This window comes from Otolemur garnettii, unplaced genomic scaffold (genome assembly GCF_000181295.1).
Source record: "Otolemur garnettii isolate 467f Iridium unplaced genomic scaffold, OtoGar3 scaffold00233, whole genome shotgun sequence".
Lineage (NCBI taxonomy): Eukaryota > Metazoa > Chordata > Mammalia > Primates > Galagidae > Otolemur > Otolemur garnettii.
Genome location: NW_003852628.1, coordinates 124,318 through 140,651, shown reverse-complemented (window position 1 = coordinate 140,651; position 16,334 = coordinate 124,318). Strand labels below are relative to the sequence as shown.

Here is a 16,334-nt window from a genome sequence, read left to right as displayed (position 1 = left end):
GAGGTTGCTATGAGCTGTGATGCCATAGTACTCTACCAAAGGTGACAAAGTGAGACTCTGTTTCACAAAAACCAAAAACAAACAAACAAACAAAAGACAAGACTTCAATTCATTCACAGGGTTGCTGCTGCTCTGAGGCTAGTAACCCTGTGAATGAATTGAGAGCAGGGTTGATTTCCCAGCAGAGGGCCAGCAGGTAACAAAGCCCAGAGGCACCATCAAAATATTTTAAGCAGGACAAGAATGAGGTCAGAGTATCATTTTCAATTAACAACATTCTACCACTGAATTTCAACTTTCTAGGAATATAACATTTTGACTTTTTTATTTTTATTTTTTATTTATTTACTTATTTATATTTTTGAGACAGAGTCTCACTTTGTTGCCCTTTGTTGAGTGCCATGCCGAGCTCACAGCAACCTCAAACTCTTGGAATCAAGAGATCCTCATGCCTCAGTTTTTCTGTTTTTAGTAGAGACAGGGTTTCACTTTTGCTTAGGCTGATCTTGAACTCCTGAGGTCAAGCAATCCCCCTGTCTCCACCTCCCAAAGTGCTAGAATTACAGGCATGAGCCACCGCACCTGGCCTTGAGTTTTGTAAGTTACAATATTCCAGCCTCTTAAGATTCTAACATTCTGACAGCATTTTCAACTTTCTAGGATTCCAGCTTCCCAGCTCTTGAGGATCTTGGCATTCCTGAATTCCCATATTCCAATGCTGCATTCCAACATTCCACAATTCTGAGCACATCACTCCAGAGGTCCAAACTGTCACTTTCTAAACTCTGAGCATTCAAGATTCTACCATTTGAACACTGAGTTCCAACATTCTGAGATAACGGTCTGGTTTTCTCCAACTCCAACACTGTGGATGCTAATATTTCAGTTCACTGTTCCACCATTCTAAGCATATTATTCTAGGAGTCCAACCTGCCAACATGGGAGTCTACAATCTGCCAATGAAGTAGAAATCCAACACAGGCAATCTTCAAATTCTCGATTCCCAAATTCTAGGATCTCAACATTCCAGCTTTCAATAATTAACACTGAATTCCAGCATTCTAGAATCCCAACACTCTAGAACCTCAAGCTGCCAACAATTTAGGAATCTAATGTGGTGGCCTCTCAACTTTGAATTCCAACATCCTTAGTGTTCAGCATTCTGACATTCTCTGATTCTAACAGTCCAGCAAAAAAGTAACCTGATCCCAACATTACTGAACTACAAGTTGCCAGCACAGCATTCTAGGTCTCAGACCTTTTCCTCTGTGCCCTCCATGCTAAATGAACCACTCTGCCCAAGCATAGCAGCAGCCAGGTGTCCAATCTATAGCAGCTGGTTGGCAAACAGCAGTCAAGCCCCCAGCCTAGAAAGCTTCAAAGGCCACACAGTTTACCTGAAGCAGTAGTTGGTGTCCAGAGCTCGGCGGTGCCGGGAGCTGTGCAGGTGCTGGGCCCTCTCCAGGGGGGTGGCCATGAGAAGCAGGAAGGGCCGGTTCATGCCACGAATGGTGGCCAAGTCCCCTCGGCGGCTGGAACTGAACCCTGCTTTGGTTTGGGAGTTGGGGGTACATACTCTCAGAGGGGAAAGGAGGCAGATGGGAATACACTCCCTCACTCACGCACACACACAGACACAAACAGGAATCACTACTAGGCACAGCCAGGGAAGTGGCCTCACCGTTAATGTCCACTTGAAGTGTATTATCTTTGCTGTCACAGGAGCAGTGGGCACTAAGGCGAAAACCCTCCATTTTCCCTGTGGGAGTGGGGAAAGGGAAGCCTGTTTGAGGTTGTTGCCCTGAGGTTGCAGCTCACCAGGCTTCCCTCTGAGGAAAAGTAAAGAAAGATCAAACCCCAGGGGCTCTTCCTCTCCCACCCACCCACTCTGTCCTCTGCTGTAGCTCTCTTGTTCCAATGCTTTGCACTGCTGGCTCCTTCTCCTCCTCCTGGTCTCAGATCAAGCAACACCTCCTCGGGAAGGCCCTCCAGCTCACACAGGCCTCTCCCACTACAACATTACTGCATTTTCTCCATAGAGCATACCCTCTCTGAGATTTGTGAGTGGCTATTTCTCTCTTTGTTCTCCAAAGACAGCAGGATGCAGGGGGCTGGGATCCTTGTTTTTCTTGCTCCCCACTAGATCTGGCTCCAATCTCAAGAACAAAGATCTACTGTGTACTGGGTGCCAGGCCATGTTCTAAATATCCCATGTGCATTATCTCTATAAATTCGTACCCAAACTCTTGGAGGCACACAGAGAGGAAGTGACCTGCCCAAGGCCACACAGGGGGCAAATGGTAGGCTGGGAGGCATATCTAAGCCTGGGCACTTCCTGCATGGCAGGTATAGGATAAATGTTTCTTGAATGAATGAATGAATGAATGATATTTTCCAAGCTCCTACTACGTGCAATGTCATGTGCTTAGGATTCAGCATTGACCAAGACAGATGAGATCCTTCCAGCCCTTTGTCCAATGGCCTGGGACACTCCTCCCAGGGCCCACCTACTCCCTATCCCCATCTTTGTACCTGGCCAAATTACTACTTATTCTGTCAGTCTTAATACAACTGCCCTCAACCAGCAAGCTCTCCTTGACTCCCCCAAAGGAGGCTGTGTGCCTTCCCTGGGCTCCCTACAATACTTATGGCTGCCCCCAACCTGCATGCCTCCCCATTGTGGTCTGGATCATTCTAGGTCATAACTGCCTTATGGGCCTTTGGCAAGAACTCCTAAGTGTGCAGAAATGACTGTGGGCCCCATGAGGGCAGGACTGAGGCCATCTTGGTTACCACTATGTTCCCCACACCAGCCAGCACAGGGCCAAGCACAGAGCAGGAATCTGTTGACGTTTCTTGAATGAATGCATGAATGAGAGGGAGATAAGGTAGAGAGATATGGGCACCACTTTGGTCTCAGCTAGGAACAGGATAGACACAATCATCTCCTGGACAGGTCAAATGCATCAGGCTCTCCCTGGCCTCAGGTGTTTGCTGTTTCCTTTGCATAGAATACTTTTACCCATTCTTTTCTAGACTGGTGTACTTATCCCTCACATATCAGCTTAGCTGTCTCCTCCTCCAGGAAACTCTCTCTGATTCCAGGCTGGGTCAGGAACCTCCTTTGGGTTTCCCATCCCAGCCTTGCCCAGTCTGGGGCATCACCACCTACAGATCTCTTCCCACCTACCCACACAACGGACCATCTACTTACTCCAGCAGGGCAAGGAGTCCCCAGCATCACCCAGCACAGGGAAAAACAGAAAGCAGATGCTCCGGAAATGGATTAACCATTAAGAGATTCATCAGGTTTGAGTGTCAAGAGAGGACAGCCAGGTCTCAGCACCAGTGCTCTGGCACAGATATGGGATAGGGATGCTAGGCAAGGTACCCCAGGACAAACAATGGGGTTTAACCCATTGAGAAAGGCCTTTGGCAAGAGGTGGGGGGCAGACAATTTATCCTCACCTTCGTGGCTCAACCACTGCCTCACAACTCCAGTGACATCAAAAGACAACCACTCTGGCGTGTCGCTGGGGGCCAGCAACCGGTTGCTGAGGTAGCGCCAGGAATTGTTGCTGTATTTCTGGAAGATGATCAACAGGGCAGAGAGACAGTGGGTAGATGTTACCATGACCTCCAAATACACTGACTGTACTCCTCACCCTATCTGTTCCCCAAAACAGGCTTCCAGACATCCAAACTATGCGAACCTGTAGGATCCATCCTCCTCCATAGCACCTCTGCCAGGAGAGCTGTAGAAAGAGCCTATCCTGGGATCAAGGCACCTTGAGGTGACTCAGCCTCAGCACGCTCCCTGCAGGGCCAACGGCATTTTCCTTTCTTTTTCAGGCCTGTTTCCTCATTGTGAAATGCCCAGTCCTTTTCAGCTTGGACAGCCCACAATGCTAACATTCTGCTGCTAACTTTCTGGGGTTTGCTGAGCATATGGTTCAGCAAGTTTGATACCTCAAACTTTTGAGAATCAGTAACCTTTTTTTTTTTTTTTTGAGACAGTCTCACCCTGTTGTCCTAGGATGAGTATTGTGGTATCATAGCTCACAGCAACCTCAAACTCTTGGACTCAAGAGATCCTCTTGTCTCAGGTTCCCAAGTAGCTGGGACTATAGACGCTAGACATAATGCCAGGCTAGTTTTTCTATTTTTAGTACAGACAGAATCTTGCTATTGCTCAGGCTGGTCTCAAACTCCTGAACTCAGACAATCCATCCACCTCAGCCTCCCAGAGTGCTAGGATTATAAAAGAGTTGGTAATTTTTTTTTTTTTTTTTTTGAGACAGAGTGTCGCTATGTCGCCCTTGGTAGTGTCGTGGCGCCACAGCTCACAGCAACCTCAAACTCCTGGGCTCAAGTGATTCTCTTGCCTCAGCCTCCCAAGTAGCTGGAACTACAGGCACCTGCCACAATGCCTGGCTATTTTTTATTGCAGTTGAAATTGTTTTGCAGGCCTGGGCTGGATTCTAACCCACCAGCTCCAGTGTATGTGGCTGGCGCCCTAGCCGCTGAGCCACAGGCGCCGAGCTGAGAGTTGGTAACTTTTTTTTTGTAGAGACAGAGTCTCACTTTATCTCCCTCGGTAGAGTGCTGTGGCATCACACTGCTCACAGCAACCTCCAACTCTTTAGGCGATTCTCTTGCCTCAGCCTCCTGAGTAGCTGGGACTACAGGCACCTGCCAGAACACCTGGCTAGAGAGTTGGTAACTTTTTAAGGGCTTGTGTTAGATGTTATTTTATAACTCCAATGTTTGATAATATTCCAAGAATTCTACATTTAATAAGCCTAAGAAGTTCTAGGAGACTAATATTCTACAAACCCACAAGTCTGGGCAACATCTGTGGCTCAGTGGGTAGGGTGCCAGCCCCATATACTTAGGGTGGCAGGTTCGAACCTGGCCCTAGCCAAACTGAACAAAAAATAGCCAGGCGTTCTGGCAGGCACCAGCTACTTTGGACACTGAGGTGAGAGAACTGCGTAAGCCCAGGAGTTGGAGGTTACTATGAGCTGTGACACCACAGCACTCTACCGAGGGCGATAAAGTGAGACTCTGTCTAAAAAAAAAAAAAAAAAAACACCCACAAGTCTGGCATGCAACACTCCTAGATGTTATAGACACAAAGCATCCATGTGCTGTGATCCCCTGGGGCTGGATGTAATACTGCAGAGACTACAGAATAAGACTGGATTCTCTCCTCCAAGAAACTAAACTAATATTAGACAAAGCTCTCTCTTTATGAGAGTCTAAAAATCTACCATCCTACAAGTTTAGGATGACATGGATTCTAGGCCATATTACTTTCTAGACTCAAGCCCTTCTAGAGGCCTCACTCCTACTACAGACCCCATATCTTCTAGAGCAGTACTGTCCAAAAGAACTTTCTGGAAATGTTCTTTATCTGCAACGTCTAAAATAGCAGCTGCTGACCACACATGACTTACAGGGCACTTGAAATATGGCCAGTGAGACAGAAGAACTGAATGTTAAATTAATTTTTTTTTTTGAGATAGAGTCTCACTTTGTTGCTCTCAGTAGAGTGCTGTAGCATCACAGCTCACAGCAACCTCAAACTCTTGGCTTAAGTGATTCTCTTGCCTCAGCCTCCCAAGTAGCTAGGACTACAGGTGCCCACCATAATGCCAGGCTATTTTTAGAAATGAGGTCTCACTCTGGCTCAGGCTGGTCTTGAATCCCTGAGCTCAGGCAATTAACCTTCCTCGGCCTCCCAGAGTGCTAGGATTACAAGCATGAGCCACCACACGCGACCTAATTGTTTCCTCCCCAATCCTCCCCCGGCTTCCTGGCCACAGGCTGGCCCTCTGCGGCTCATGTGCCCACCTGATAGAGTTCAACATGTTGTTCCACTTTTAACTTGAGCCTCAGGAGACGAAGCTCTGCCCTGGAGAGCAATAAGGGATCAGACACTGCTTCTCGGAGCTCTGATGTGTTGAAGAACATATATATGCTGTGTGGACTGTCTTTGAATCTATCATAGATTTCTGAGCAGGAGAAGCAGAAAGGAAGAATGTCAGGGGTTTGGCAAGGGTAGAGGGAGCAGGCGCACCCCAAGTCTAAGAGCATGAGTTCCAGAGCTGACAGCTCTGGGCTGGGGTGCGAATCTGACGCTTTTTAGCTATGTGATGTTCCTTGCAGGAAGGTCTGTTTCCTCATCTGTAAAGTGAATCTTAACCACTCTTCTCTCTGGTGAAGCATCATCTATCTATCAAGTGGCCACCCAGCCTTAGACTGGCACCAAGGGAGCCCACTCTGTTTGCCTCCCCAGGGCAGAGCTTCAAATGCAAGTTAAATTGGAGAGTAAGGGCCAAGGGCTTTGGGACCTTCTGCAGCCTCTCAGCTGTGTAATCTTGGGCAGTTCATACCCTCCCTCTGAACCTTAGTTTCCTGTTATTCTTTGAAAAACAGCAATAACATTAAGCTCCTTATGTTCTCACCCAATTTCTCCTAACTAAACCACTGAGTAACCCTGGGCAAGTGAATTCCCCTCTCTGAGCCAGAAGAACCAATTCCAGGATTACAGTAAAATAACTGAGATGACGCAGGTAAAGCAGGTGGCACAGTCTGCACACATTGGCCACTCAATAGTATATTTAAAGCGTGCTATTTGCAAGGGGGAAAAAAGTGCTATTTGTGAGATGCTTTTCAAAGCACTTTACAGACATGAAGACATCTAAACCTCACAATAATCTCATACTATTATTACATCCATTCACTAGGTAGAGAAATGGAGGCACAAAGATATTAAGTAATGTGCCCCAAGCTGCAGATCAGAATTCAGACTCCAACAGTCTGTTTCTGAAGGCTGTGCTCTTAACCCTTACTGATCCTGCCTCCCTACTAATGTAACATTATTAGCATTGGTTCCTCCAGCTGGTTAAAGGTAAGGTTCATTCTAGGTAGGAATGGCTGCAGGGGTTAGGAAAAATTAGAGTGTTTTCTAGTTTGGGAAAAGTTTGGAGTTGGGGATGCTGGGGCTGGCCATGCACTCCTGGATCAACCACACAAGTCCTTTGGGGCCTCCTATAGTGGGGGGGGGGTGAAAATGTGGAGATTCTGATGAGAAAGGACAGGGGAAACCTTTCCTGTGGCCCCCTTCCTCCCACCCACATCCCCGCCAATCTCCCTGCCTCACCCCCAGTAAGCACTATTCTTGGAGTAAAAGAGTGCGGTTTACTTAAGCAAACCCCAAGGGAAGGCAGAGGGAGACAAGGAAGGGCTGGGGGAGACAGATAGGGAGGAAGAGAGAGAAGAGGGAGTGGTAGGGTTGGACCATGCTGCACAGAGGGACAGGTGGAGAATGGTGGAGAGAGAGAAGAAACGGGAAGGGAATGTAGAGGAGAAAAAGGGAAGAGAGGGAGAAACCAGGAGACCCATACGTGGACAGAGAACCAACGTGGACAGAGAACCAACGGGGATGGAAGAGGTGGATGGGCAGACACGTGCAAGAAGGGAGACAGGCGCCTTTGGGGAAGAGGATCGGAGATGTCAGTGTTAAAGAAATCTTTACAACCAAGGTGAAAGGACGGAAAAGGAGAGACTGAGATGTGATTGGGAAGGAGGCGTCATTTGGTGGCTGGAGCTGCAAGTTGGCACAGGAATGGGCCAGGACCCACAAGTCCACGCCCAAGAGAAAGTAAAACCTGGGGGGCCTCCCCCACGTCTCCGGGGCCACGCGAGACGCCTAGGTCTCCGCGTGAGTGCCGACGAGTCCCCCTGCGGCAGCCCGGCCCGTAACTCGGGTGAGGAGAGCTTAAGGCGACGCAGCCCGGAGGGCGGGGACCAGACCTGCCTCGTCTCGCCCCAGGCTTGTCGCGCGATTCCCCCCCTCCACCCTCCGGGGCACGAGAAGGAAAGGGAAGGGAGGAGGGCAAGGCGGCCGGACGCTGGGGTTTCCCCAACCTCCCCTAGAGGAACTGGGACTTCAGGGTCCAGCCTACTGCGTTTAGCTCAACGGGGTCCTCCTTCCCCCTTCTGGAAGTGCAGACTCCTCCTCCCGCGCGTGGCACCCACGTGGGGGCTTTCTCACCCCTACCAGCTCGGTTTTCTCACCTCGGTCTAGTGGAGCGCTCCCCTACGGCTAGACTCCTCACAGCCCACTTCCCTCCATCCCGTGGTCAGTGGGGCCTCGCCTCTCACAGCGTGGATGGCACTGTGTATCTCTCCTCTACCCCCTTCCCGGGCCCACCCTTCGCACGCTTGTGTCCGTTCTCTGTAGACCCCCTCCCATGACCCAGATTCTAGGTGTCCTGGGGGTTCAATTTTCCCCCTGGGCTCCCCTCTCAGTATGTCTGGCGTCTCCGTGCGAAACACCCAGGACACCTCCGCTTCCCCCGCACCCTAGTGGGGTCCACGCTTCTCCCACTAGCCTCCTATTCCCAACGACCTCGCGTCCCTTCCTCCCCGCATTTATCACACTCCCCATACCGTTTCCCTTCCCACGACTCAGTTCCGCATGTAGAGGATCCGCTCTCCGCCTCCTCTGAGGTTCGCTTCATCTAGCTTTCTTGTCCTTGAATCTTTTCACCTCACGACCCTCGAGCTCTGGTTCAACTTTCCCCACTGCCTCTCCTTTCTCAATGCTAGGGTCTGTGCTTCTCCCAAACCAAGCTCCCCTCTCTGCAACCCCCACCCCTGACCCCCGCACTTAATGCACCCTGGAGGAGGAAGGTTTTTCCTACCCCCTACCCTCATTGCTTCTCTCTACGGATTCCCCGCACGACCCTGCACGTTCCTGTCGCCTCTAGAAGCGGTCCATCGCTCGCTATCTCCACCTCTCCAACACCAGATACTGGAGAGTAGATCAGCGCTATCCTCTTGAGGACTTGGCCCCCCTCCCCAGGTTCCCGGCGCCCGCGGGGGTCCTCTTCCTCCAGCCAGTTTCCTCTGTCATTTCCTCCCCATGACCCCTGCACTCCGGCGCCCCCTGGGGGCGCGCCTCCAGGCTCCCCGACCCCTCCGAGCTCACTGTTGTTGGTTTCCACCATTAGCACGCGGGTGACCTCCTTTGCGTAGTAGTCTGTCTCAGGCTCCGGCTCCGGCTCTGCGCTCTCCCCCGCCACCCGGTCGCGGGTGCTGTTGTACAGGGCGAGCACGGCCTCGGGCAGGGGGCCGGGCGGCACCTCCCCCTGGCTTGGGGGGCTGGAGAGCCGAAGCTTGGACAGAATTTGGCCGCGGATGGCTTCTATGCGCTTCCGTTTCACCAGCTCCATGTCGATGGTTTTGCAGGTGGACAGTCCCGCGGCTGGCCGGCCAGGCGACAGCACTAGTAGCCACAGTAGCGGTAGCAGCAGCGGCAGCAGCCGCAGCCTGGAGGACGGCATGGGGGAGGCGGCGCCCCCTGGCACTGCGGAGAACGCTAACAGGGCCGGTGCGACTGGGAGGCCCCGCCCCTGTAGGGGCTGGGGGTCTCCCGGGGAAAGGTAGGAGGGCCTGGGGAAAAGTTGAGGCCCTCAGGGAAAGAGGAGCAAGGGCGGAAGGGAGGCTCTGACTTGGATGTCTCAGTATCCCACGGAAGAAAACGAGATGAGCAAGACCTGGTACCAGAAGGTGGGTGGTCTTGAATAGGGGAGCTGTGGAAGGTCTGAGAGCGATCCGTCTCTCGGAGGAAAAAGGGTCCTCCTAGGATGCGCAGGGGCTCAGGAGACGGGATGCGGGGGAAGAGGGGCGCGCAGGGGGGTGCGCCCGAGGTCTGTGGTGAAGTCTTCGCGGGAGGCCGGGTTTGCGGCTCCTGAGGGTTGGTCCGGAATGGGGGCGCCTGGGGAACGCCGTTTGGGGCACAGGAAGGGAGCAAGCGTCCGAAGTGGCGAAGGGAGGACGAGCTGGGTCCTCAAGTCTTGCCGCCTCCCCGCGGGGCAGCGCCGCACCAAGCGGTCCCCTCGTCTCCGGCTCCCAGCAGCAGCGGAAAAGTCTCAAAAGTTTTTTTTCCTCTTCTCCCAACCAACTCGTCCCTCCTCCCGCTCCTCCTCCCCCTCCTCCCCACAGTGGCGGCGGCAGCGGGGGCGGCGGCGGCTCGTTTCAGACTCTGGGGCCTCGGGCTGCTCTTCGGTGGCTGCTTCGTTCCGGGCCGAGGCCGGCCCCGCAGGCGGCTCAGAGCGGGTGGGGGGGTGCCCCGGAGGGGGCGTCCCCCCTATCCCGCCGGGGCCCTCAACGTCTGGCAGATCTGCGGAGGGAGGTGGGAGGGGGACAGGCCGGGTCGCGAAGGGCGGCGGCGGCGGCGGCGGGGACCGACTGGGTCGGCGGGGGGTTTTGAAGCCGCCCCGGGCCCCACCCAGGAAGCGCGGGGGGCGGGGGCGGCCCCTAGAGGGAGGGCAAGGGGGAGCCAGGCCACCTTCCTCATCTCGCGTGGGCGGGCTCCGAGGGGGGTCCCTTCAGCCCTGGGGGAAAGGGGGCGGGCACCCCGACTCCGCCCCACCTACAGTGTGCTGCCTCCTGGTGGTGGAGTACTACCAAAACGCGTGATCAAAATGCACTGTGCCTTTGGGGGTAGCGGAGGGTCACCGAGAGAAAGAGGACCTGTCAGGAAGGGCTCATTCTCTCGGTGACCCCATGCTGCCTCCACGGGATGAGGATACAAGGGAGGGGATCAGAGTAGGGGTCTCAGAACAGGAAGAGAGCGTGTGGCTGGGGCAGAGGATGGGGAACAGTGTTAAGATAGGAGATTGAGGACGGCGCCTGTGGCTCAGTGAGTAGGGCGCCGGCCCCATCGAACCTGGCCCCGGCCAAACTGCAACAAAAAAATAGCAGGGCGTTGTGGTGGGCACCTGTAGTCCCAGCTACTCAGGAGGCTGAGGCAAAAGAATCGCCTAAGACCAAGAGCTGGAGGTTGCTGTGAGCTGTGATGCCATGGCACTCTACCAAGGACAAGAAGTAAGACTGTCTCTAACAAAAAAAAAAAAAAAAAAGATAGGAGATTGAGGAAGATGTCAGTGGGAGGATGGGCCAACAGGACATCTGACACATGAAGGGGGCCAGAAAGGCAGGCACTTCTAAGAATTGCTGTCCTTTATTGAGAACCTCTCGTGTGCTAAGCAGACTCTTCTCACCCAATTCCCTGTGACTCCACATATTTATTGGCTCCATTTTACAGATAGGGAAACTGGGCCCAGAGGTACAGCTAGTTACTGGTTCAAGGTTCTAACAAGGACAGGAGCAATGCAATGCCTTAGCTGGGTTACATCTGACAGTCTCTTGACCACTGTGCCAGCCTGCCCCTCACTGGATGTCTAAAGGTGTATATGGAGGGGGCAGCCATTGGAGGCAGGGGCCCTTAGCATTCAACACCATAGCGGTCGAAGTGACGCACCAAAAGGCCGATCTCAAAGTGCACGGTGCCACCAGCAGCTGTATGCAGGCGGTAACGGTCAGCCCCACTGTAGATGGTATCCCCATGCAATAGCTGTGGCCCACCACCCACAAAGGCCCGTGCCAGCTGCTCCCGCCAACTGCCCAGGGGCCGCCATGTGGGGCAGGTCAGCTGGTGGATGCCAGGGCTGCTGGGCACATGGCAAAATCCATAGCCTGCGAGCTGGCTACGGCCAAAGCTGTCCTGGGACCACACCTGGAGATGGAACCGGGGCCAGCCTGCAGGACAGAAAGGAGAGAGAAAGGAGGGATGATCAGGGCCCACTTTCTGCTCCTGTATTACCCCTTTCCCTCCCCTCCTTTATATTCACTGGAGCCCTCAGGCCCAGTCCTTTCCGTGATAGGTTTCTGTCCCTGAGTGTCTACCCTAGCCTCCTCTCTGGGCTCCCACCCCTTGATCCACCCCACATAACAGCCAAAAGTATCCTTCTAAAATCCATGTTACTCCCTTGCTCAAAATCCCCCCATGGCTTCCCAGTGCCCTCAAAGCCCAACCTCCTCAACATTCAAGGCCCTTCAGATCTGGCCTCTGCTGACTTCTTTCTCCTTTCTCTGTACCCTCCCCACCTGAAACCCCAATCAGAGCAGCCTATTGTGCCTCCAGTCCCCAGGTCAGTGCTTTGGGCCTTGTCAGGTATATTTCCTGTCTTTCCCACCATGGCCCCAGTCCTCCTCTCTGGGAGTAAGGCCTTTCTTGCTTTCTCACCCATCTACCTTCCCTCTGGTAGCTAGAAGCAATTTTCTCTCCTTCCATAGGTTTCCCTACAATCTAGTTTAGCCCCTCAGCTTACTCATCAAAGCCTTTGGAGATCCAGCCCCATCTCATGTTCTGAGTCCCCTCGTCTATGTCAGGGCCTGTTCTGTCTAGCTAGGGACATAGTAGTGAACATAGATGGCAGACAAAAATTCTTGCCCTTGTGAAGCTGACATCCCAGACAACGAACACAGTAAATAAGCAAATTATAGGGTATATCAGGTGGTGATAACTGCTCTGGATAAAAATAAAGCTGGGTAGGGTGGGAGTAGGAATATGTTTTAGAAAGGAGGTGATGAAGGAAACTTCAATAAGAAAGTTACATTTGAGCAAATGCTAAAAGGAGAAAAGAGAGTGGGCCATGTGGACGTCTAGGGAGAAGAGCATACCCAACCACAAGGGCTGGTACAAAGACCCTGAGGAGGGAGTGTGCCTGGCACAGCCAGCGTGGCTAGTTCAGTTTAGTGGGGAGAAGGGAAGGAGGTGACAGCCACATTGTGCTGAGTGTTGTGATGTCTGGTAAGACTTTGGCTTTTAACCTGAGTGAGGTGGGGATCACTAGGGAGTTCTGAGCAGAGGAGGGATGTGAGCTGACTTAGGTGTTCACAGGGTCCCGTTGACTGTGTGTGGAGCACAGATTGGGAGTTGCGGATAGGGCACCCCAGTGATGAGGCTATTGTAATAGTACAAGTAAGAGATGTGGTCAGACCAGAGTGGGCAAAAAGGTGCTGAGAAGTGGGAGTTAGGATGTATTTCCTAGGTATAGCCAAGAGGATTTCCTGATGGACAGAATAGGGGCTTGAGAAAAAAGAAAAGAAGGATGATACTGCCACTGGGGACCTGGGGACTCTAAAAGCTGAGAGGATAGAACTGTACACCTCACCTCCAGTCACCCACATGGCAGCTAGAAAGCTAGAGAGGTGTTTTTCTAGGTTTTGTTTTGTTATTTTTTGTTTGTTTTTTGAGACAGAGTCTCACTCTGTTGCCTTCAGTAGAGTGCTGGGACATCATAGCTCACAGCAACCTCAAACCCATGGGTTAGAGTGATCCTTTTGCTTCAGCCTCCCGAGTAGCTGGCACTACAGGCACCTACTACAATGCCTGCTAATTTTTAGACACAGGGTCTTGCTTTGCTCAGGTTGGTCTCAAACTCCTGACCTCAAGCATTCCATCCCCCTCAGCCTCCCAGTGTGCTAGGATTACAGGTATAAGTCACCATGCCTCCTGCCAGTAGAAAGGTCTTTTTTTTGTTTGTTTTGCAGTTTTTTGGCCAGGGCTGGGTTTGAACCCACCACCTCCGGCATATGAGGCCAGTCCCTACTCCTTTGAGCCACAGGCACCACCCCAAAAGGTCTTTTTTTTTTTTTTAATTTATTGTTGGGGATTCATTGAGGGTATAAGAAACCAGGTTTCACTGATTGCATTTGTTAGGTAAAGTTCCTCTTACAATTTTGTGTCTTGCCCCCAAAAGGGGTGGCACACACCAAGACTCCACCCCCTTCCTCCTTCCCTCTCTCTGCTAATCCCTTCCCCACTCCTCCCTCCTTCCTCTCTCTGCTTACCCCCTTCCCTTGTCATTAATTGTCCTCATATCAAAATTGAGTACACAGGATTGATCCTTCTCCATTCTTATGATGCTTTACTAAGAATAATGTGTTCCAGTTTGGCGCCTGTGGCTCAAATGGCTAAGGCGCCAGCCACATACACCTAAGGGTGGCGGGTTCGAATCCAGCCCGGGCCTGCCAAACAACAATGATGGCTGCAACCAAAAAATAGCCAGGTGTTGTGGCGGGTGCCTATGGTCCCAGCTACTTGGGAGGCGGAGACAGGAGACTCGCTTGAGCCCAGGAGTTGGAGGTTGCCGTGAGCCATGATGCCACGGCATTCTACCCAGGGTGACAGCTTGAGGCTCTGTCTCAAAAAAAAAAAAAAAAAGAATAATGTGTTCCACTTCCATCCATGTTAATACAAAGTCTATAAAGTCTCCTTTTTTTTAATGGCTGAATAGTAGTATTCCATAGTATACATATAGCACAGCTTGTTAATCCATTTAGGTGGGCATTTAGGCTGTTTCCACATTTTGGCGATTGTAAATTGAGCTGCAATAAACAGTCTAGTGCAAGTGTCCTTATGATAAAAGGATTTTTTTTCCTTCTGGGTAGATGCTCAAGGTCTTTTTTTTTTTTTTTCTTCTGAGACAGAGTCTCACTATGTCACCCTTGGTCCTTGGTAGAGTCCTGTGGTGTCACAGCTCACAGCAACCTCCAACTCCTGGGCTTAGGCAATTCTTGCCTTAGCCTCCCGAGTAGCTGAGCTATGGTCACCCGCCACAGTGCTCGGCTATTTTTTGTTGCAGTTTGGCTGGGGTTGGGTTTGAACTCGCCACCCTCAGTATATGGGGCTGGTGGCCTTACCCACTGAGCACAGGTGCCACCCTAGAAAGGTCTTTTATAAGTGAAATCTGACTTGTTCATTGCCTGTTTTGGCTTCCCTGTGTCTTTAGGAGATGGCCTCTGCTTCCTACCCTGGCATTCAAAGCCCTACATATGTCCCCTGCCACCTCCTCTTCTGTCATCTTCCTGCTCTCCCTGGGTTTTCCAGATACCTCTGGCTCACTCTCCCTTTGAGCCTTCCACATGCAGTATTCTTTACCTAGAACCCTCTTCCATTCTCTGATTTATTAGCTCCTTCATAGCAAAGCTCAAATGCCTCCTCTTTCAGGAAGCCCTCTCTGACTTCTGAGACAAAGTCAGGCATCTCTTCTGCGGTCCCACAATCTCCCTTCCCAATCCTGCCCACTCTGGGCTGCCATGGGTATATCTCCCCAGTGGGATGGCAACCTCTGTGAGGACAGGCTGGGTATGTCTTGATCTCCAATGCCTCCCTTGGTATCAGCCAACACAGGCTGGGCACACAGCAGGCATTCAGTAAACATTATTTATGTTGTTGAAATATATGGCACATTTATCTAGACCAATGGTTCTCAACCTTCCTAATGCCGTGGCCCTTCAATACAGTTCCTGTGGGCTGAGAACCGCTGATCTAGACCATTTCCTAGAATCTGTTCCTCTCCAATAACCCACATTTTCTACCAGAAAATGTTTTTTGATACCCCTCCTCCCCCAAATACTCATTTCCCCTTTGAGCAGAGCACCACCTCTGCTTTTAAGGCAAGCAGCTCTTCCTGAAGAATAGCAACCAACCCTTGCACTTCTCTCTCTCTCATAAAACCCCTCCTAGCTTCCTCCTTATTGGAGACCTTCTTGGTTTGTCTCTTTACTTGAAAGCCACCTCCCCTCCCACCCTGACCCCACCTTCCCATGGCCCCTTCTAGCCTTAGCCTTGGCCCCAATCCCACACACTTGCAGTCTCCTGCAGAGCAGGGTTGGGAAGGCCTCAGCTCAGCCTCTCCAGGGGCAGGCATGGCTGGGAAAGGAACCCACAGGGTATGGAGCAGGGACAGGACTTGGTGTTCCCAGCTCCAACAGCTTTGGGTGCTAATGGCCCCATTCCCCTGGGGGCCCAGGCCCAGTACCTACCTTGAAGACCTTTGGTGGCAAAGTGCAGATCGATGGGGTGAGACCAGTAGGCCATGTCCCCTACCTGGGGGGTGTCTACCTGTGTTTGGCCTTCCCGCACACCTGACAGAAGCTTCCATGCTGCCCCTGTAGTGAGAGCCAGGACTCAGATGGGGTACAGAGGAGTGGGAGGCAGCCATTAGGAAGGGGGTGATGCTATGACTATAGGACTCTGTTTCTCCCAGGCATCTGGTGGTAGGGGTTACAAAGTGTGGACTCTGGAGCCAAATATCTGAGTTCAAATCCTAGCACTACTTCTTCCTGCTGTGCATCTTTGGGCAAGTTACCTTTTTCTGCCTTGGTTTCCCCATCTATAAAATGGGTGAATAATGCATTCGTCCTGGCTTGGCACCTGTAGTTCAGCAGCTGGGGCGCCAGCCACATATATCAGAGCTGGCGGGTTCAAATCCAGCCTGGGCCTGCCAACCAACAATGACAACTACACCTAAAAAATAGCCAGGTGTTGTGGCTGGGCACCTGCAGTCCCAGCTACTTAGGAGGCTGAGGCAGGAGAATTGCTTAAGCCCAGAGTTTGAGGTTGCTGTGAGCTGTGACGCCATAGCACTCTACCCAGGGTGACATAGTGAGACTCTGTCTCAAAAAAT

At 51.9% G+C, this 16,334-nt stretch overlaps 2 protein-coding genes across 4 annotated transcripts in view; both read right to left on the bottom strand.

The window, feature by feature from the left end:
- The window catches only part of TGFB1 (transforming growth factor beta 1), a 23,050-nt gene extending 12,829 nt beyond the window's left edge, over window positions 1–10,221 (bottom strand). Inside the window, exons 1-5 of one of the 2 annotated variants that reach the window (XM_003802081.3) lie at window positions 9,002–10,221; window positions 5,857–6,017; window positions 3,469–3,586; window positions 1,682–1,759; window positions 1,398–1,545 (exon numbers count right to left, since the gene is read on the bottom strand). In XM_003802081.3, the coding sequence (XP_003802129.1) occupies window positions 1,398–1,545; window positions 1,682–1,759; window positions 3,469–3,586; window positions 5,857–6,017; window positions 9,002–9,356 (860 nt within the window). In that variant the 5' untranslated portion in view covers window positions 9,357–10,221. Of the gene's footprint in view, window positions 1–1,397; window positions 1,549–1,681; window positions 1,760–3,468; window positions 3,587–5,856; window positions 6,018–9,001 lie in introns of both variants that reach the window. The other variant, XM_012812922.1, reaches the window with a different exon arrangement.
- Window positions 10,222–11,082: 861 nt separating this feature from the next.
- Window positions 11,083–16,334, bottom strand: part of B9D2 (B9 domain containing 2) — a 12,299-nt gene continuing 7,047 nt past the window's right edge. For both annotated transcript variants that reach the window (XM_003802080.3, XM_012812916.2), the window contains exons 3-4: window positions 15,691–15,816; window positions 11,083–11,616 (exon numbers count right to left, since the gene is read on the bottom strand). In XM_003802080.3, coding sequence (XP_003802128.1) covers window positions 11,303–11,616; window positions 15,691–15,816 — 440 coding nt within the window. In that variant the 3' untranslated portion in view covers window positions 11,083–11,302. The remainder of the gene's footprint in view (window positions 11,617–15,690; window positions 15,817–16,334) is intronic.